General features: G+C 41.1%; 5 protein-coding genes across 5 annotated transcripts; 2 read left to right on the top strand and 3 right to left on the bottom strand.

Moving 5' to 3' along the window:
- Positions 1 to 1,133: 1,133 nt before the first annotated feature.
- On the top strand, positions 1,134 to 3,476 carry TOT_020000836 (uncharacterized protein; the record flags this gene model as incomplete). Its single annotated transcript, XM_009692587.1, has 1 exon — positions 1,134 to 3,476. The coding sequence occupies one exon, from the start codon at positions 1,134 to 1,136 to the stop codon at positions 3,474 to 3,476; it is 2,343 nt and encodes a 780-aa protein (XP_009690882.1).
- Positions 3,477 to 4,111: 635 nt separating this feature from the next.
- Positions 4,112 to 5,287, bottom strand: TOT_020000837 (uncharacterized protein; the record flags this gene model as incomplete). The annotated part of the gene is made up of 1 exon (XM_009692588.1): positions 4,112 to 5,287. One exon carries the CDS (start codon positions 5,285 to 5,287, stop codon positions 4,112 to 4,114), a length of 1,176 nt encoding a protein of 391 aa, XP_009690883.1.
- Positions 5,288 to 5,619: 332 nt separating this feature from the next.
- Positions 5,620 to 14,633, bottom strand: TOT_020000838 (uncharacterized protein; the record flags this gene model as incomplete). Its single annotated transcript, XM_009692589.1, has 11 exons — positions 5,620 to 5,703; positions 5,725 to 5,889; positions 6,539 to 6,611; positions 6,716 to 6,939; positions 7,254 to 7,337; positions 7,467 to 7,656; positions 7,945 to 9,935; positions 9,999 to 10,522; positions 11,135 to 12,178; positions 12,617 to 13,910; positions 14,154 to 14,633. 11 exons carry the CDS (start codon positions 14,631 to 14,633, stop codon positions 5,620 to 5,622), a joined length of 6,153 nt encoding a protein of 2,050 aa, XP_009690884.1.
- A 1,594-nt stretch (positions 14,634 to 16,227) lies between these two features.
- TOT_020000839 (uncharacterized protein) lies at positions 16,228 to 19,014 on the top strand (the record flags this gene model as incomplete). The annotated part of the gene is made up of 1 exon (XM_009692590.1): positions 16,228 to 19,014. The coding sequence occupies one exon, from the start codon at positions 16,228 to 16,230 to the stop codon at positions 19,012 to 19,014; it is 2,787 nt and encodes a 928-aa protein (XP_009690885.1).
- Positions 19,015 to 19,552: 538 nt separating this feature from the next.
- Positions 19,553 to 21,223, bottom strand: TOT_020000840 (conserved hypothetical protein; the record flags this gene model as incomplete). Its single annotated transcript, XM_009692591.1, has 1 exon — positions 19,553 to 21,223. The coding sequence occupies one exon, from the start codon at positions 21,221 to 21,223 to the stop codon at positions 19,553 to 19,555; it is 1,671 nt and encodes a 556-aa protein (XP_009690886.1).
- Positions 21,224 to 21,359: the final 136 nt, after the last annotated feature.

The raw sequence follows: 21,359 nt of genomic DNA on the forward strand, positions 1-21,359 counted from the left end.
ACCTTTAAATAAATTTTTATTAAACGGCTACATGTACTCCATTTTTGAGTTAATTTTATCGTTAACGTTTAGTGAGTAACTAATTCCAAGCTCAATGCTTCCACCTGGCAATTGAAGGTATAACTTTATTTTTTTTCCTTTCTTTTAAGATATAGACAAAGAATAAATTTCACATTACCATCCGTATCTTATTTTTTATTGGTCTAGCTCTTCGATTTCGTGTCTTGGTTATTGGACTCCCTTGAGTTTGAAATAGTGTTTTCAAAAAGTGTTGATTTATTGATTATGCACTATGTATTAGATATCCTGAAAACTTCACTTGTTAAATAGTGAATATTTGCAATAAATAGGTGTGATTTATGTTGGTATATGTTCCATGTAATCAAACCTAACTTCTGATCTAAGTATTGATAAATGTGTTTAAAAATTATTCAGATGTCGAAAATAGAGTAGAAGGTAGTGTGAAATAAATGTGTATATTTTCAATTTATATTTATAGATATGTGTATGGGAAACGTGTATATGCCTAATTTAGGTGAATATAATAATTGAAACACTTGTAAAATAACATGAGTAGAATTTTGTGTAGGGCTCAATAAACCCGTTCCATATTTTTTATCATAATTAATAGTGTTTCTTTAAAAATAAATAATTATATAAATATGGAATTGTATTTCAGAGTAAATTACAAATTTGTAGTTAAATGTGTAAGTATCTTGATAAAAAGTATTGGTGATACCGTAAAGACACCCTTTGGTTTTGTTACTTACTTACATAGTTTAGAGTACACATGTTATAAATTCCAGCATTAGACTATATATTCTTTGAAATTTTACATACGTAATAGAATAAATGACAGAAATTAAATACTGAATCTATAGATGGCCTAATTATTGAATAGCATGCATTGCAAATGTGTAACCGTTTCTAAATAATTGTCCAGAATACAACCAAAATTTAGTTATTTTGGGTAAGATAAGAGAGATTCCATCACTAAAAACTTATATACTGTTAATATAGTGGTTACTTTTTAAAGTTTATAAAGCCCTTAAACCAAGATAGAAAAGGGCCTAAAATGTGTAGAGAATCCGACGGTTCGCTAAAATTATGTAAAAATAACATGAGTTTAGTTAATGAACCGTTATCGGAGATTTCTATACGTAGTTCTATGTCTATTATTATCTAATATTTGTGATTATGTAGAATCTCCAGTAACATTAGAAATTCCTGATGAATTTCCCTATTCTGTAGGCCCTCAAATAATAACTGATGGTACAAACAAACAGATAGAAATACCTCTTGAGGACCCTGAAGATTATGAGATAGATCCGGGTGGTTTGGTACCAGAAAATAATGTCGATGAGACCAGTCCAGAAAAGGATGATGATGCTGGTATTAAACTAGATAATTTCGATTATGGAATACCTAAAACCATTGATCCGAATGAGCTTGCAACTGAAGCTGAGTTGAGTTACATTTATGAAAAGGCTAGATCAGCGACATTGTATTTGTTAATTCATAATAAAAAGAAACCTTCTGAACATTCCCTTATTATGCCAAACATAGGTCCAGATGAAAGATTGCCAATATTACTAGATTTGGATGTGGTAGAACATTACTATTTGAATTGTGAGTTTTATAGCAGTCATCGTATATACAAAGTCAAAGAAAACATGGTCTTTGTCGGAGTTCTAATAGATATAAACTCGAAAGACTCATCACATACAATCATTTGGAAGTCAAAAAGCTATTATGAATTTGCAAATAAAATTGTTGCAAACGGCCTATTCAATGTTAATTTTATTAGTAAAGTAAGTGTATTCCATGAAAATGGTGAAATCAAACATTATATTAAGACTAAGTTTGGATGGGTAGAAAGATCGCGTTGTATTGAAATTTATATTAATTTTACTCAATGCACTTATGAATATTTGCATTCGGAGGATGGATATATGGATATATACACACCTAGGTACGATTTCAAAATTTCAAAGATAAAATTGGGGATGGGTAAATTGCCTTTCAAATCCAATCTCGACCTTTGGGAGGCAAAAAATAAATATGAGTATGCAAAAAAAGTTGAGTGTATTAGACGTACCACAAAGCCTTCTTTTTATGTTGTAATAATGATATATCTGTTTAATGGAGATCTAATTAAACTTATTAGTAGAGATAAAAAATGGTATCGAGTAGATCCCAAACTTGTTTTGAATTGTCAACTAGACCTCAATTCTAAAGATAACTCTTTTTGGTATTATTTTTATGATAATGTTACTTATAAAGTATTTGAGGCTAAAGAGGGATATTGTTTTAGTAGTTTGAAAATATACAAAGAATGTTTACGTTCAGAGGTATCTGTATGGAAATCTCAAAATTTTAGTGAATGTGCTTACAAAGTAATGGTCGACGGAATTGAATTTGTAACAGACACCAAAAATATTATAATTTACCAGATTAGTGGAAAATGCTCACAACTTAAACTAATAGAAAAAAAATGGATAGTTATAGATCCTTCTATCATACTTGATATTAATGATAAAGAAAGTAATATAGGATATAACTATTTTAAGGGTAATGGTGAAATTGAATATTTCATCCCCAATGGAGGCATTGTATTTAAAGAAGTAATAGCGATTTCCGGTTTTATTTCGACTGATATAGTTCCAATATTTAAAGCCAAAAGTAAATACGAATATGTTTACAAGGCGATAGTGATAAGATTGGAAAAAAATGCTAAGTATTTGGTGCTGTTACTTGTTAACAATGACATTTTACTGTTCCATAGGTTGGATAAGGGACACCCATGGATCCAACGATCATTAGATGACAGTACATTACATGAACTTAAAATGATGAAAGTCGATTTAACTGATCATAGGGTCCTCTATAAAAAGAGCGGATACAAAATAACTGACAAATCTATTGAAATTATGCCTTCTGAACCCAGTTTAGCGGGTCAACCTCAACCTGTAGTTCCAGTTTCTAATCCAATGCCTGTCATGATTCAAGATAAACTTGTAGATTTGGATATCGCTAAGGTCTACGGGATCAGAGGATATGACATATATTACAAGGATGACAAGCTTATTTTTGAAGCCAGAGATAATTACTTTTTCAGATCAGTGAGAAAGAATCATGAAATCTTATGGAAGTCAAAAAATAACTCTGACTTTCCGAACAAAGTTCTATACAAGAGAGTAGATAACACTGATAAAATAAAGGTTTATTTTCCTGACAAGATAAAAGAGGACCCTCCTAAGCCAAAGCCGAAATTAAGTTTTGACCCTTCGACCATTCAGGTTGAGGTCGCCAAGTGCAAGAAGCCTGGTTACACTTCTAAATCCGACCTTTACAGGGCGACTGTTGTTGAGGTTTCCGGGAAACCTGCCACTCAAATTCTTGAGGACCCCGACGACTTTTATGTCCCTCCTTCACTTCCTCGCCAAAGCTCCAGGGTCTTCGACTTAGACGACTAGTCCTGTTTCCAGATTTAACCATTTCCGTTGTACCATATTAAGTTGTACAATAGCAATGAAGTATAGTTGTCATATCGACAACTAGGGATTTAACCAATGTAGTTTCATTAAGGGGTTAATGACTGTAGTTCCATTAATGGAGACTGTTATACTCTACTTTAATGTTCTTCCATTAATGAACCTATAATATTCACTAAAATTAGCTTATATGTTATTTAAACGGTTTGTTTTATATAAAATATGACAAATTGCCTATTTTAATCAAGATTCTAACCTTATAAAATGTGTATGGTGGCCACACAGTTAATATTTATGAATTCAACTACAAAACAATATAATTTATTAAATTAAATAAAATAACGATTTAATGGTTATTTATGTTAAAAATCATATATATTGTTGAATAATTGAAAGTACAAACGAACAAAGCTTATTGACAAATTTGTAAAAATTTATAACATGTTATAAAGTTTTAAAAAATTAATGAGGCTCTAGAGACTATGGCGAGTTCATGATGAGTTTGAAAAACTAAAGCCAAAACAAATACCAAATAATCCTGACCATAATTTCTTTTAAGTAGATCAATTCTCATGTTTTTCTTTATCTGCACATTCTGGCGAACATTGTGTACTGTATCAATCGTCTCCAGCTGATATCATACCTGGATCGTATTGTAAACCTGCTGTCATACCACGACCACTGAGATCAATGCCGTAAAGCCTTCCTGTTAGATTACGGTGACAGTGTGTTTGTATATAATACCCAGTGGTTCCAGCTCCAGTTCCATCAGAACCAGTGCCCATTCCAGAAGTATCTTCTTTCCAATTACCGTCAGACCCCTTGTTAAAGACCTTGGTACAAGCACTAGTGCCCTCTCCTATGTAGATTAACACCTTGTTGTCCGCCGCCATCACTTTCGTAGCATATTCTTTCTCTTCATCCGCTTTCCATATTTCTATTTTGTTATCGTTGACAAGTTTGAATGCGTAGTTGTCATTGGCAGTATATATGACATATTCACGTTTCTTTGCATATTCAAACTTGTCAGTTGACTTATTAACAGCTATATTAAGATTCACTAACTCGTAATCGTTGTTGGATTCTGACTCGTAATCGTTGTTGGATGACTTCTCTAGCAGACTTTCATTACGTACACCTTTTGACCCTGATTTAGGAAATTTGAATCTTAACGTTGGTTCACCATACTGGTCAGGTATTATCATTATCTTCTCTGGATAAACACCATCTTCGCACTCCCACAGTTGGCGCCTCCCCTTAACTACGCGGTCGACAAGGAACCTCGGCAGGGGAGTAAATGTGTGAACTTGGTCTCTAACATTATATTCATAGAGAACTTGGTCTGTGTTTCTCTGTGTCTTGACATCAAGTGTAATTAATAAAGGTTCTAGAGGTTTTGGTGGCTCGAAAACTGATAATCTGGGTGGCTCACCTGGGAAATATACTCTAAATACTCTCTCGTGGTTTTGGTTAAATCCGACAAATACTTTATCGCTATATACATTGCCGTAATCCCGAGCATCCCAAAGAACAGCGTCACGCTTGGTAACCTTGTTTATGAGGTATCCTTGGTTGGGTGTGAAGGTCTTGCTGTCGTCCGATGGATTGTATTTATAGGCTAATTCGTGTGTACTATAAAGTTTTTTTATATCTACCGTGACTAATCCATGGTGTGTGATATCTATATGAGTGTTTCTCTGATCTAGAATTGTGAATTCTCTACAATTTACAAAATTAATTTCATTTTGTATTGACAATATCGTGAAAAGTAGAATCGATATACAAAGGTCCATTTACATATATTTTGGCCTATGATATCACAATTTAAATCCTGAATAACAGGGCCAAAAGCTGGCTGTCTATGGCTCAATTTCGTGGAATCCAAAGAGTCATGGGGCCTAGACTTAAGGCCTGTTAAGCAATGTACTAGAATAACATATTTCTTAAATATAATTAATAAATAATAATAACGTTTAGCTAGTTATCAGGTATGATTTGTATCATATAGCGCCACAGATGACCATATAACAACCCTACTTGTGTAAGTGTCTGACTACTAGATACAATATCTGATGTGTAAGTCATTATGGTACATAGTTTAAAACGAAACTAACAAGTGTCCTGTCTATGGTACAGGCTTCCGGGTCTTATTGGCTTCCTTTGAAACTCTGGCCGATTTCGATAAATGACCCCTTTGCAGTATGTTCAACTTTGTTTATTTATAAAATACTATGACGCTTCCAACTGAGTTGGTATACTTTTTATAATATGAGGGCCTTTGGTTATCACTTATATTAAGGCTATTGAAAGAATCAGACGATACGAATTTAGGCTCATTAGCGCTATGATATCTCTTTGTCCATACTTCCACCTCTCCAAGCCTAGCCAATGTGCACTTAACATTGGTTTTAAAGATATAAGAATCAGATCCATAAATATTTATCATTTAAAGGCAACATTCCATTTTTACTGCGTTGCCATCTCCATCAGCCTTCTGACCTACTACTACTCATACTGGGACCATGAGATTCCAGTAACCGCTTGCCAAAAGGCATACCAACAGGTACGCACTAATGGTATTTATCTTTATATTGAACAATTTTATTAATATCCGGATTAACTCGTTTTAAATTTAATGGTACTGGGGTCGAGTCACTACACATTTGCTAATTAATTCGTGTTTTAACTTGTAAACGAAAGAGTTTGTCAACTTTAATAAATGTCTATGATACACGCCTTTCAACTTTCTACTATAATACGGTAGTATATGGTCATTTAGCATACCATAAAGCCTTTATATTCTCTTTTGTCCAGTACTGTCATGTAAATGACCACTGACTCTACACATCGAATGTGTTATATGGACGGTACATACATATTACCCTCAAGGATATGAAATATACGTGTAAATCGCACCACATTAAAGTTAGTAAAATTCCTCGTAGACAAAATTGAACAAATCGTACTAAAAACCGTTAATATTCTTCTTAAATGGCTACTTTTGATTATTTAGCTGCTATTGGCAGGTTAATGTGTAAACTTACGAGTGAATATGGATTCAGGTTCAACTTTGCCATTAAGTTTCTGTAAAACTCGGCGTTTTCGTGGTAAAAGTCCCTAAATCAGAGTTAACTTGGCCGTATCTGGGCACTTCGGGCCCGTCTACTCAAACTTAGTATCTCTTAAAGCTACTGATAACTGCCTATGTTTCCCTTATATACCTCAGCAGATCCAACGATACCACCGACTGACTCGCAGTCGGTATCGACTCCTGCAAGTTGACCATCTGTTTCGTCAGGTTCAGGTTGCTGCGACAGGAGTGCTTGATGTTCAGGCGGTTTTTCCTGCAGCTTTCGTACGCGTTTTCAAACTTCTTGACAAAGTCGAACCTGTCCTCGCTTGACATGGAAACCTTGTAAAGGCTTCCGCACGAGCCCACTGCCATCTGAAAATCACCATGTTAGCCGATTAAATGATATCAATGAGTGTTAATACCAGTTGTATAATGAGTGTTAATACCAGTCATATAATTAGTAGGAATATCTGTTGTATAATTAGTAGGAATATCAGTTGTATAATTAGTACGAATATCAGTTGCATTATTAGTGCCAATGGTTGATTGGCTATATGACTGGCTGCAGCTACTAACAGTTAGGAATACAAATGAATACCTACTACCAACACCAATACTGGCCATATAGTTAGTACTAGTACGTAGTTATTAGATAGTTATTGGCCATTAAATAACTATATACATACAATTGAGTACTCCACGTCGTCCTGGTACTTTAACATCTGCGCAATGTTGTTGTTAAACTTGACTCCTCCAATTATTATCAGTTTCTGAACATTTGTTACCACCAGAGCACCAGTGAGTAAACATTTAACCACCACCCATCAACTACCTACCAAGTCCATCCATCTATCTATCTATCTATCCATCCAATTCTAAGTAAATGCTCTAATGCTTACGTCCTTATCCGTGTTAATGTTGTTTGAGGGCACAAACTGCAACAGGTTTCCGTTATCGTCGGATGCCAGCAGAGTCAGTGTATTTCTGTTTATCAGTGGTGAGCATGACAATATTGGCAAGTTGATCTTCGGATTAGTGGATGCTATTCTGATTATGTTTTTGCTATCGTTGCTACTGTCGTAGATGTACCTACACACCAGATTATCATATATTATCCATTACACTACTACTAACTAGAGTTCAGTTGACCAACTACTGCCATTGTTTTATTCGATGGATTACAATATTGACTGGCTAACTAATACTAGCGGCAACTACTGACATTGTTATATTCGTTTAGTACAAATAATGTTGGCTAACTAATAGTAGCAGTAACTACTGCCATTGTTTTATTCGCTGGATAACTAGTATTGACTGGATAACTAGTAATCGATAGTAATGGCTAAATAACGGCAAATGATTGTCTAAAACACTTACATGAAAAAGGAGAGCCCCTTCAGCACGTCTCCTATCAGCAGAAACTTGTTGAAGACCGATATCGCCGAAATTGACGTGAACAGGTCGTTGAAGGCTCCGCGCACTATCATCTGGTTGCTGTAGACATCCTTCATCTCGTGGATGTAAATGTTGCTGCCAACCGAGTGGACGATGTGGTTCGTCTCGTCCGTGAACTGATTTCGGAGCCACTGCTCGTCCTTGAGCCTGTTGCTGGCGGTGCTGCGCGCCGTGGCGCTGTCCTGGCCCAGGTTTGCGTTTTCCCGGCCGCCGGGGCCCAGCGCACCCCCGTCTCCCTCGCCGTCGCCATCCTTCATCCCTCCTCCGCTGCCACTGACACCGCCGCAGTCTTCGTCCGCACTCGTGAAGTACTCTGGGCTGAAGGGGACCGTCATCTCCGACTCGAGCGTGGATACGTACGTTATCGGGTACAGGAAGCTCTTCTTGTAGTGCAGCGCCATTTTCCTCAGGGGCGCCTTGCGACTCTGCCTCAGCGCCTCCTCTCCGTCCAACGCGTTGCGGCCACTGCCGACGCGACTGCTGTGGCCTCTCCTGCTTCCGCCGATGGTTGCGTGGTGCAGCGTGAGCGGGTCGAAGTGCAGGAAGTCTAGTATGAGCACGTCTCCCTTCGACTCGACGTACTCACCCAGGTTCGTGTTAGTGCCCACGAGTATGAGCTCCCTTTCGTAGATTTGCCCGAACTTGATCGACAGCACACTCTCGAATGTGTCCAGCTTGTAGTACGACAGTATGTTTTCCAGGTCACTCGAGTGCAGGAGCACCACGTAGTCCTGCGTCACGATCATGTTGTCCTCCTCCAGGTCCACCATTGTGGTGTCTGCTTTACCACTCCCATTTGCTCCGGCGTTCGCTTTACCACTCCCATTTGCTCCGGCGTTCGCTTTACCACTCCCATTTGCTCCGGCGTTCGCCTTACCACTGCTTGGTACAGTAGGGTTCGCCTTACCACTTCCCTGTGAGCCACTGATTGCCTTACCACTGCTTTGTACAGTAGCGTTTGCCTTGTTATTGGTTGGTACAGTAGCGTTTGCTCTACCACCTGCAGTTACGCCTCCGTCTACAGTGTCACTGCCCATTGCTCCGTATGCAGTGTCACTGCTGGACATACTGCTCAGCACTTGGTAGTACTGTATGTGCACCTTCAGGTGCCTGTTGACTAGCAGCTTGTCCAACTTGGTCGCCTCCTTGTCTATGTGGATGAGCTGCAGCTTATTCCTCGTGTTAAGCAGATTGTAGTAGTTTTCCAGCGAATCCTCCCTCACCGTCACCACTAGTGCTATTAGCTTCCCTACTGCTTCCTTGGGGCCGGTCGCAGTGCCGCTTCCCATCACACCAACTCTCAGGGCTGCGTGTGCCACGTGCTCACTCATTCCTGGTGTCGCCTCTCTAATTGTGTTATTTTCCTTGTTATACCTGTAGTATCTACTCGACACGCTCATCAGGTTGACGCTTTGGAACACTCTCCTCAAGCCGCCGTCGAAGCTGAATGTTTTCACGAAGTAGTTGTCCCCGAGTATGTAATTGTCGCCAGTGCCACTCGTACCGCCACTTGCATTACTGCCACCATCCGTAATAGCGTTAGTGGTACCACTTGTAACACCGTTACTTCCACCACCTATTCTACCGTTACTGCCACCATCCGTAATAGCGTTACTGCCACCATCCGTAATAGCGTTAGTGCTACCACCTATTCTACCGTTACTGGCAACACCAATTCCACCATTAGTGGCACCCTCACCACTATACAACACGTTTAACCTCGAGTGGTGTGCAACCTTAAGCCCTTCGTACACCTCGTGACTAAACTTGCCATAGTAGTAATCAAAATGGTCGCTCATCTCATACACATACAGCCTACTGTCCCTACCGCTTAGCAGATACAGTGCCCCTTCATCCAAGTATAGCTCATCAGTGCACAAACTGGCGGCCTCGCCATTAACATCCTTGGTGTTCTTCACGTCTTTGCCGCCGCTACTACCGGTACCACCTTCACCCACATAAAGCATACTGCTGACGCCCACCAGTTGTATGCTGTATATAACCAGCTTTTTCTGCGACGATTTGAGCGTGTAAATTTCCCACTTGAATCCTTCAAAGCGTGCTTTAAACTTCTCGACCACTGCGTCTCTTTCCTCTTCGGTCAACTCCACCTCCTTCAACTCTTCCCTTGCCTCACCTCCCCTGTCCAGGCTCCCCTCTCTACTAAACTTGACGACTTGTGACTTATCAACGTCTACCACTGGGCACGTCACCAACTCACTGCTGTGTACTCTGTGCGACCTCACACGCGGCACCAGCTTATACACTGGAGTCGATTCCCCCAACTCGTCTTCGGGCGTCGACTCACACAGCAGCAGAGACGGATACGGCTGTATGTGCTTGTGCTGAACTAGCTTAAAGGTCCGACCATAGTGCTGATACACGTATATGCAGTGGCCACTTATCAGAAGGACCAGGTACAGGCAATCCTCCACGCTCGTCAAATAGCACATCAGTATCTCCTCCTGCGCCCTTTCAACACCGACTCCGGCGCCGACTCCTGCGTTTCCAGAAGGAGAGGTACCGAGGCCAGCACTGGCACCCGTGGTCCCGCCACTAGCAGCACCGCCAACGCCAGTACCACTGGTGCCACTGGTACTACCACCTTTATTACTACTAACACTAGCTGTAAAAGCAACGCCGGTACCATTGGTACCACTACTACTACCACCTTTATTACCACTACCAAAAGAACTAACAGTAGCACTAGTGACAGAGTTACCGGTATTTGTGGGCGTGGCACCGCCATTGCCATCACCATTGCCGTTAACACGGACAGTATCACTACGCGGAGTATCACCTGGACTACTGCTACGACTGCTACTAGAACTGGAAGTGGCCCTTTTTGAGTTGGTCCCACGCCCCTTTCCTACTTTATCCCTACTGTTCTTGTTCGATTTACGGGCTGGACTTTTGGCACTACCACTTCCCTTGCCTGTCTTAGTCTTCGTATTCTTGTTACTATTACTATCAGTACTGGTATTCTTGTTACCACCAGTAGTCGTATTCTTGTTACCACCAGTAGTCGTATTCTTGTTACTACCAGTAGTCGTGGCATTGTTATTATCAGTACTCGTGGCAGTTTTACTAACAGTCCTCGTATTATTATAACCGTTACCATCCGTACTCGTGGCAGTGTTACCATTACCATCAGTACTACTAGCAGTATTACTGACATTACTGGCATAACCAACACTCTCATCGCCACTACTGTAACTAATCCTCAGCATGCTGTTCAACTCGTGCAGTCCTTCTAAGTGGAAGACGCTCTCGTTGGTTTCCAAGTTATACAGATACAGGTGGTCTTCCACCGTCAGAAATGACACATAACTTCCCTTTCCCACCACCTTGTTGAACGCCTTCACGTTTTTTACGACTTTTACGGGCTCGTTTTCTTCCTTTTCTGTGTCAGCTTTCCTTGCCTTGGGTGTTTTAGCTGTTTTCCTCGAGCCACTCTTCGTCGGTGTGGCTTCACTTTTAGATTTAGCAGCAGTCGCCGACCCGTCTGTAACAGTCACGCTGTGCAACTTATTGTCACTCGTCAGCAGCACCAGGTGGTTCTTAACGTTTTCGCACTGGACCACCTTCGCATCAGCTGAGCCTATCAGTGGCACTCTCTCTTCGCCACCTCCCACCAGCACTCCACTCGAGTACACTCTGTACACCTTGCCCGTGTGCACAAACGTCAACATCAACTGTTCCTCGTGCTTGTCAGCCGCACCAGTAACACTAGCGCTGCCACTACTACTACCAGTAACAGTACCACCAATATCTTTTATGTGCAGACCCTTTCTATTCAACGTAACCGCGTGTTTGCCGTACACCAGTTTGCGCTCATCGCTCTTTTCACTGGAATCGGCCACTGACAATCCTATGCCATCGCCCCGTCCCTCTCCTCCTAGCACTGCCTGCAGGTAGTACAGTGGTTTTCTCACCATCTCCACTATCTCTTTTTCATTTCTGATCCCTATCACGTAATTCAACTCTCCTCCTGACCTTTCACCGCTTCGCAGGCCACCAGTGCCCCTTTCCACCGTGGCGCTCCTCATGTCCGACTGACTACTCACATCAACTTCCACCCAGGGGCTAAACTTAAAGTTGTTCAAGCTCCTCAAAAATCCCGTGGACTTGACATTCAACAGGCACTGCAGGCTAACTCCGCTCCGCACGTGACTGTTTGCGTTATTGACTTCGAACCTTATGGTTACTGGGATGTCTGCTACCGTAAACTCCATGCCACTTTCACCCACATTGCTCCAATTTTCACCCACATTGACCCAATTTTCACCCACAATGCTCCGACTTTCCTCCGTGGCACTGTTCCGACTTTCGTCAGTGCCACTGCCTCCCTCCTTGGCGTCTCCGGCAAGTGCGCCGCTACTCAGTTCCTCATTCTTCTGGCGCTTCCCGCCCTTCGTACGGGCTCCTCCACTGCCAGTAGTTCTGACGCCACCATCAGTACCATTGGCAGTAGCAGCAGCAGCTCTGGTACCACTTTTGGCGGTAGTGGTTTCAATGGCAGCACTGACACCATTAGCAGCTACACCATTACCATTAGTAACACTGACACCATTAGCACCAACGCCAGTACCACTAGTATCACTAGCACTCGTCGGACGACTAAGCACCAGCATCTGCATCAGGTTACTGCTGCTCGTGGTTGCCATTAAAAGGTCGCTTTCACTTATCGGCAAGACGTCAAAGTGGTTTCCACACACCTGCTCTGCCGACGCGCTCTTGCTGGCGCTGCTCACACTCACTGCAGACCACTCTATGTTCACTATCGTGCCGCTTCTGTAGACGAGCCTCCCATAGTACACGCTCTTGCCGGCCACTGCTGGGAGCAACAACACGAACTTGGCGTCCTTCTCGCTCACCCTATCCCCTTGTTCCTGCGACATGCCACCTGCTTCCTTTCTTCCTTCCTGCCCCTCCTCTATTCCGTCCCATTGTCTACACGTGCTGTCTATCACCTCCATTCTGTAGTCGCTCAACTCCACGTTCAAATTCATGTTGTTTATCAGCTTATCTCTCGAGACTTTGCTGCCTCTGCTCGCCAGGTGCGCCAGACGCGGGTGGAATAGCGCATACACGTTCATCAGCTGATAGTATACCGAGGAGTTGAACAGCTTGAACCACAGCAGGTAGTCGTTGTTGTGGCACACGAATCCCACGAAGTCGTCGTAGCAGAAGCCCCTCACTCCAATAGTGTCTATGAACAGGTTATCTATTCTATTTATGATGCTTATGTTCAGCGTCAGCAGGTCTATGTTAAGCACCAGGAGCGAGCAGCTGACCACTGACTCGTCCTTCGCGCTGTCCTTAGTGCCCTTTTTTCCCAAATTCTGCCATTTGGACAGTCCACTGTAGCAGTTGTAGGCCGAGTTTCCTATTTTTTCCGGGTAACTTGTTATCAGCAGGCCTACGATCGGCATGTAGTACCCCTCAATGAACGTCACGTTTTTTATAAAGCTGTTTGACAGGTTAAACTTTCCGTTAATGTCGAAGGTTGACTGTCCTGACAGCAGCAGCTTCGGCCCAGTGTCCGTGGCACTTGTGGCTGTCCCACTTACACTGGTGTTCTGGGCTCCGTTTCCACCGTTGTCTACACCAACACCGTCGCCATGTCCCTCGTCGGTGTTGCAATATCTCCCCGGGTCTCCGGGGCCCTTTGCACCTCCCGTGCCCTCTTTATCCACTGTTACGCTGCAACCACGCACACTCGAATACATTGACTGCAGGACCATGAAATTAATTTCAGTCTGTTTCCTCGTGAAGACCAGCAGGTAGTTTTTTGAGTACACCTTCTCGTTGTTGATCTGATTATTGATCTCCCATTTATGTTCGTACACTGCCATGTGTGTTTCATAGTTCAGGTCCGGGTCATTCTTCGCCAACTCAATCATGTCTTCTGAGTCCTCCTTTTTAGCCTGTCCTTCTGCTTTTGTGCTACCTGGTAACTCTTTGAACTGGTTACTGCTACTTTCTTTCTTGTTCTTAAATGTGCTAACTCTGTTATCTTCTTGATTTGACGATATGTTAAATTTATTGCCCAGTGAGTTGGCCGAGCTAAATGTTCCGGGGGTACTAGCTCTGTATTTACTGCTCAATGTACTTTCTGATCCTTCCACTAAATTCTCGTATCCTCTAAAAGTGTACGACGACGCTATCTTTATGTCAAATTCCTTCGCGTTAAAGTAACAAATCAGCAAATTCCCATCGTCCATCAAAAGTACTATGCCGTCGATATATCCGGACAGGGCTGACCTGTTTAACTTCTTCCTCTTACTTCCGGTAGAAACGTAAGACTCATTGTTGTCCGTTTGAGTGTATATCAGCTGTTTTAAAGTACAGCATGACAAAACACACCCAAAGAATGGATATTCCAGTACGTGTTCTACCAGTCCATTTTCGCTTAATCTTGCCAGCTTTTTTGTTAATTTTAGATCATCATCGAACAACACTTCTGTATTTGTCTGTGTCAGTGTGTAAATGATCAATTTACTCTCCTTTACTATTAATACATCCTTCGAAGCTGGGCGTACAAAACTTCCAAAGTAAACATAGTCCGCTTCTCCGGAATCTACTAATGTTTCATAACAAAACGGCATTTTAAAGTGGAATTTAAGTGATTTAGTGGTTAGTTTACATTTGCAAAGGTAGTTTAGTAATTAAAACACAATTCATCTCAATAAACACGGAGATTCTAAATTAAAAAATGAAAAAAACATAAATTTTATAATGTACAAACTTATACAAGCTATTTTTAAGTCAAATTAAAAATAAATAAATTTATTTTAACAACATTTATTTATATAATATCCTTTAGTGGGTAACAAAATTAAAATTGGCAGAGAACCAGATAATTTACTCTTAAATAAGATGTGTATAAAAAATAGAAAAGTAGGAGTATAAATCATCTATAATTCATTAATTTTTTTTTTATTCTCTAAAATTTTTAAAAATATATATTTTATATTTATCAATATGGGCCATTGTTTAAACAAGTAATAAGAAGATGGTTGAAAATAAATTGAATGTATTTTAACAATCATATGATGACAAAATATTAAAAAAAAGTTGGAAAAAATGCACTTTAGAAGAATAATAATAAAAAAGGTAATGAAATGATGTTGATCTAATGGGCTAAACCATGATTCAAATATAATAGATTATGTATAGTAATGTGAATAGTATAATTTAATCATACATAAAAGATTTTATGAGTGCTTCCCATGTTTTTGTAATCACTCTGAGGCATCATAAAAACTGGAAAAAATAAGTATAAAAGAACCAAATAAACAGAAATATTGTGGTTATTTTTAATTATATGAAAATGTATTTAGTTATTTTAAAATTTAATAGGCAAGAAACATATGATTTCAAGTGTGTGGTATCATGTTCTTACCTAATGCCCAATTCAAAATAGCCTCATCATATAAGGAAATCTCAATAGTTAGAAGTATGTTTTCTTCATATAGTCACATATTTATTAAAACAAAGTAGTTTTTATGTTGTAAATATTAGTTATTATATATTTATTTGGGGCAGCTTTATTAATAAATTCAAATTTAGTACAAATTAACATTACTTGAAATTAAAGTGATGTAATTTCAAATGGTATTTGTTGTGAGCACAAATAACAGATAACTTCAAATATTAAAAAGTCTGTAGAATAATAAGTTGAGAGAATAAGTAAAAAAGTTAAGTAAATAATGGCTAAACTGAATTGAAGATTGATGCAAATATTATTTTAATTGATAAACTTAATAGAAAATTATATAAAGAAAACAAAAGAGATTATTAAATATTTAATTGCCCAAATAACTCGTGTATAGATTTTGAATTATTATAAAAATTGGCCTACTTGTAAATTTGTAACGTAGTTAATCGTTTGTAAATTAACGCGTTTAATAGATAAGAAAATAAAAAGTATTTGTTAGTAGCTCAATTTAAAAAAAAATAAAGTAAAATTGAGTTATTTTGGCTGTTAAGTGTTGTAATAATAAATGTAAAAATAGGTAGTAGAAAGTATTTGAGATTAATAAATACAATAGGATTTAAAAGCATCGTAAAGATTCTGCAATTAAGTAATATTTAGCTAAAATCACGGTAAAATAGTTAAAACAGTACAGTATATAAAGATATGTAAGATTAAGAGCACGAAAGTAGTTAAAATGACAAATACAAATAATAGAGAAGAAAATGAGCAATTTATTAAATAATAAATTGATATCGAGTGTAAATAAATTGAATTTAACAAGTATTAAAAGAGAAGTGAATGAAGCAGATGAATCAGAAACAAAGTTAAATTTAGTAGCCGATACGGCATTAAATAGAAAAAATAATAGAGAAAACACAAACAGAATAAATATGCAATACAATAAGTCAGCATCAGACCCGAATTTAGGAGAAGCGTCACTTGATAGAAGTGTGAGCGAAGAATCAAGGCACAGCACACCAAATAAGGGTCACAGTTCAGCAGGGTCAACGCAAGGAGTGAGAGAATCGACTGCAAATATGAAAACAACAAACGGTATCACAAGTTTAGTTACGGGAACGACCACGAAAACAGTGTTCCCAGGAGAAAAAGAGAACATGAATGGCACCGAGAGTATGAAATACGTAACAGAAATCATGGAGCACGGCAGAGCTGCACTAGCACAGAGCCAGAGCAGCTCTGCAGCCGAAGAGGACCCGAACCGACGATACTTGGACCCGTACAGAGCGAACACGGAGTCGACCGGTTACATGGACGGGAGTAACCTGTACACGATGAAGTCGAGTCCAGAAGTGACGAGAGGAGACCAGGGAGGAGGCACAGGAGAAAACACGAGGACAAGCTCAGAGCCAGCACGCCTGGACAACAGAAGCGCCCTGGAAAAGGAAAGCAGCATATCGAGCGACTACTGCCTGTTCAGCGAAAACTACGGAAAGTGTAACTTCTCAGACTTCTCGAAAAATAACCTGGTGCTCCTGCTGTCGTTCATTAACTCAATAACAAGAGAGACGCTGCCAGTTAAGTGCATACTGCTGACACTGAAGACGCTGCTGAGGTGCGTCAAGTGTGAGCTGATAGAGCTGTGCCAAATCGACGACAACAGCCTGATCATCAACTACATGTTCAAGGAGGGAATGCTGCACAAGAAGGAAGTCAAGTACCACAAACGAGGACTGTATAACCTGGTGCTCTCAACAGGAATGATGGTGAAGGTGGACGACGTGGAAAAGGACGAACGCTACATTAAGGACTGCGACCAGCACACGGAGCTTAGTCCGAGAAACATAGTGCTTATACCGCTGTATAACCTGCAGCAGAGCATCTGGGGAGTCGTCTCACTGTCGAACTACAGAGGAGGAGCGGCATCGGGCGTCGCCGTCGGAAGCGGAGCGCACGGAGGATCGCTGGGAGGAGTGAGTGGGAGCACAGGCAGCAGTAACGGCGCTGCCAGAGGAGTGAGCGACAGGTACGGCACAGGAGGAATAGGGAACTGCACGGCGACCTCCGAGAGCGGCCCGAGCTTCGAAGTCTGCAGAGCAACGAGCTCGGACAGCATCATGGAGAGAGAAGATAGCCTGACGTGCGCAGCAAACGATAGCACCGCCACCGATGATGGAGGAACGACAAAGGATGTTAACCTGGTAGTTGTGCCAAATAACAGTGACATGTTCGGCAAAAGCAGAAGCATGAGCGGTATAGAAGGGAAATCTGAGAGATATGGTGACATAAATGGCGCATCAGAAGCCAAGGAAAGCAGTAACAAGGTGCATCAAGGAGACTCGGGAGAAAAAACAAACGCAAAATTCGATTCAGTAAACAATGGCCCAATCACGGGAAACACAGCTGCCTTGACGAGCATTGGCGGTGCCGCTGCCCCGGGCACCGCCAATGCAGGCAAGGAAGCCTGTGGAACAGCAGCAACGAGTGCAACGACAAACGCAACTACTAACACGGTCACAGCAAGTAGTAATCACGCGGAAGAAGTCAGAAACAGCACAACAAACAGTATCAATAGCAGCCACGGAAGCAGAAACGGGATGTTAGGAAACAACCAAGGACAAGGATATAGCCAAATGGACGAAGAAAAACTAAAGTTCATATCGTACCTGTGCTTCATGAGCGGAATCATAATAAGTAACGCAATGGAAAAAATTGAGCTCGAAATCAACAAACTCAAGTCAAACTCACTCATCACACTGATGCACTCACTCTTCTCAGATCAGCTGGGAATACAGAGCTGCGTAGTGGCACTGACGACGCACGCGAAGAAGCTGATACAGGCGGAGAGCTGCGCAGTCTACCTGGTCGACCAGCCGAGAAACCAACTGTGGTCAATCTCGAGTAACACGGGAGAACAGAGCGTGTACTCGCTGGACAACAACAACAACATACTCTCGATCTGCGTTAACACGTCGAAAATCGTCATCTACGACAACGACCTCGTCAACGACGGGAACCTGTTCAACAAAAGTAACATCCTGGCAATCAGCAACGGCACGAGCGCACTGGACGCAAGTGACCCCGCGACGGGAGCGGCGAGCAGCGCAAGTAGCACAAGTAGCAGAATGAGCGGAAGCAGCTTCATGCAGGGACCGACGACCCTCGGAGGAAACGGAAGAGGCGGCGAGGCAGCGGCGACAGTCGCGGAGACGGGAGTGGACAAGGAGGTCCTGGAGAAGCTCAAGGCGCTCAGAAACGGAATCTGGGTGCCGATCAAGCACGACCACAGGGTCCTCGCAGTGATTGAGGTCGTCAACAAGCAGGCGCAGGAGCTCCTCCACTTCACGGAGGACGACCTGAACCTGCTCGAGCTCTTCGCAGTGATCGTGGGTCCGCAGTTCGAGCGCTCGGAGTTCGCCTCGGCGGGACTCGCGAAGAAGACGACCGAGGCAGGGCTGGCCTTCGAGAACGTGGACAAGTACCTGAACAACAACATCAAGAACTTCATCGAGCAGTCGATAATAGAGGAGGAGGAGGCGATAATGGAGTAGTAATGTGTGAATGAGCATTACGTGCGTAGTCAGCGACGTCTGAGAGTACGAAATACATAGATTCATAAACACATACACATATATATATATATATACGTGAATACATAAACGGGCCGAGTGGTCGGAAGCACAGGAGGAAGCTGCTTCCGCTCATTCTGCTACTTGTGCTGCTTGCGCTGCTACCCCGCTCCTGTCTGTTTACGGGCCGCAACTGTGTTTAATAGGTAGTTATAAATGCGTGGATTGTATTTAGGCAGTCAAGTGGCTGATTATTGCAAGTGTGTACAGCAGTTAGGAGTTATCTGTGGTACGGCCACACATCCTCGACCTGATGTGAGACTAAGAGTACATATAAGCAGACTACAGTAAAAATGAGATGGAAATTATAATACATTAGTGTAAAAGGGTATTTAAAGCGATTGAATCCTGTTTACTTAAAAAAGGGTGAATATATTCACTCTTTAGAGTATCCTGACAATACCACATTTACTCAATGACTTATTAGGACATTGCATTGATCATTCAGTGATATTTTGATTTATGGATAGACACTGCTTTCAATTACCGATTCGCCACTACCGTTTCGGCTAGTAGCTAACTTATTTGTTGGATCTTCGGACGATAAATCAGTGGAAGCTTCGTTGGTGGATTCGTTAGCTGTAGGCAAAATGGTAGACTGAGTCGGTATTGATTCAGCAGCTCCACCGGATGTCGGTTCATCGGTCGGTTCATTGAGTGTTGACTCGGTGCTATCTGGACTAGTAGAGGATTCCTCAACGCGTGGCGGTACCTCGGTAGATTGTTCAGTAGTTGAAGAATCAGTGGACTCGCCAATAGTCGATTTTGCATCGACATATTCTTCAGAACTGGCGTCAGACGCATCTCCATCAAGTCCGTCTATAGGTTCAGTATCCATTCTATGACTAGAAGAGTCATCGATGGATAAGGTCTTAAGAGACCATTTGTCATGAGCGAACGAGTACAAATAAGCTCTCCCGGCGAATTTGATCTTAACTATCCTCTTTTTGAAGGAGTCAGAGTATACTTCAGTGGGATAGTTGGCTCCGTCCCTAAGGGGGTCGTGTTTCCAAATTCTTTTATTTTCAGAGGTTATTTCAACACATTTTTCCCCATCGTTGAACTTTTTGGAGACTCCAGGAGATGTTGGCTTTATTTCCAGCACAGTAGTGTCGGCTGAGCCAGATGAACCATCGAATTTCAGTTTCAAGTGGAAACTCGTAGTATTATCATCTTCTATTTTAATATAGGGTTCTCCATAGATCTTTTCAATACAGCCTGAGTACCTGTCAAAGGTTCTCCGATGGAAGACTAAGAACTTTTTGCCACTGAAGTCTAAACAGACAACGTCCTTATCAGTGTAAATATGAATTAAATCGGGAAAGTCGGCCTCACTTCTGTGGCGTTTATCTAACCATACCACCTCGTCCTTGTGCTTGACCTCGCAATACATCCTGAGATTCACAAGTTCGTAGGTGGTTAAATTCTGGAACTTCGTAACGAAGAAGTGGGTGAGGTCGTTCACCTTCAGCCTTAAGCGGCTATCCACTGTAAGGATTTGAATATGGCTGTCATAGAGCCTGCGAACAAACTCATTGGACGATACAGCCAAAATGGGCGACGCATCATCATGGTTAATATACGTTTTCGAATAATACGTAGCTCCAGGACTAATTGTTAAATCATCGTTTATGTTGGTGAATAGCTGATATTTACTCAGAGGGGCTGAGGCCACCTCAGAGTCAAAAGTTAAATCCCAGTTGTCGTTGCGATAAGAGTAAATGTATAACCTGTTTTCGGTTTTGATTCTTACATTGTTTGTGAGTGAATTGAAGAAGATTTCAACTGGATATTTTTCTCCATTTATTTGGGAATCGTAAGTCCATATGGATGTGTCGTCGTACTTAAGTCCCACACATTTGGATCCATTTTTGAATTTATATCGTACACCGCCAGGGTTATTCACTGTATCGTATTTGGTTAAATCATTTTCTTCAGATTTTGAGTCATCTGTGCTATTTTTTGTAATTATCACAAATTTAGATGGTGATGGTATCAGTTGCGATAGGGAGAAGAAATTCGTCCTTCCACCATATATTACTACATATAATGATAAATACAATAATATACATATGTTCATTAATGAAATACAATTTCTGATTGCCAGAAAATTTAGGATTCCACTAAGCATGGGGTGTGAATTTCAAATACTAGGAGTTTAGCCGAAAATTAAATTATTTTTTTTGAAAGGGATCTAAAATTGTCGTGAGAATATAGTATCGAATCTATGACGTTTAGCATGTGTGTAGATATTCGGTAAAGGTAAT

This window comes from Theileria orientalis, chromosome 2 (genome assembly GCF_000740895.1).
Source record: "Theileria orientalis strain Shintoku DNA, chromosome 2, complete genome".
Classification (NCBI taxonomy): Eukaryota; Apicomplexa; class Aconoidasida; order Piroplasmida; family Theileriidae; genus Theileria; species Theileria orientalis.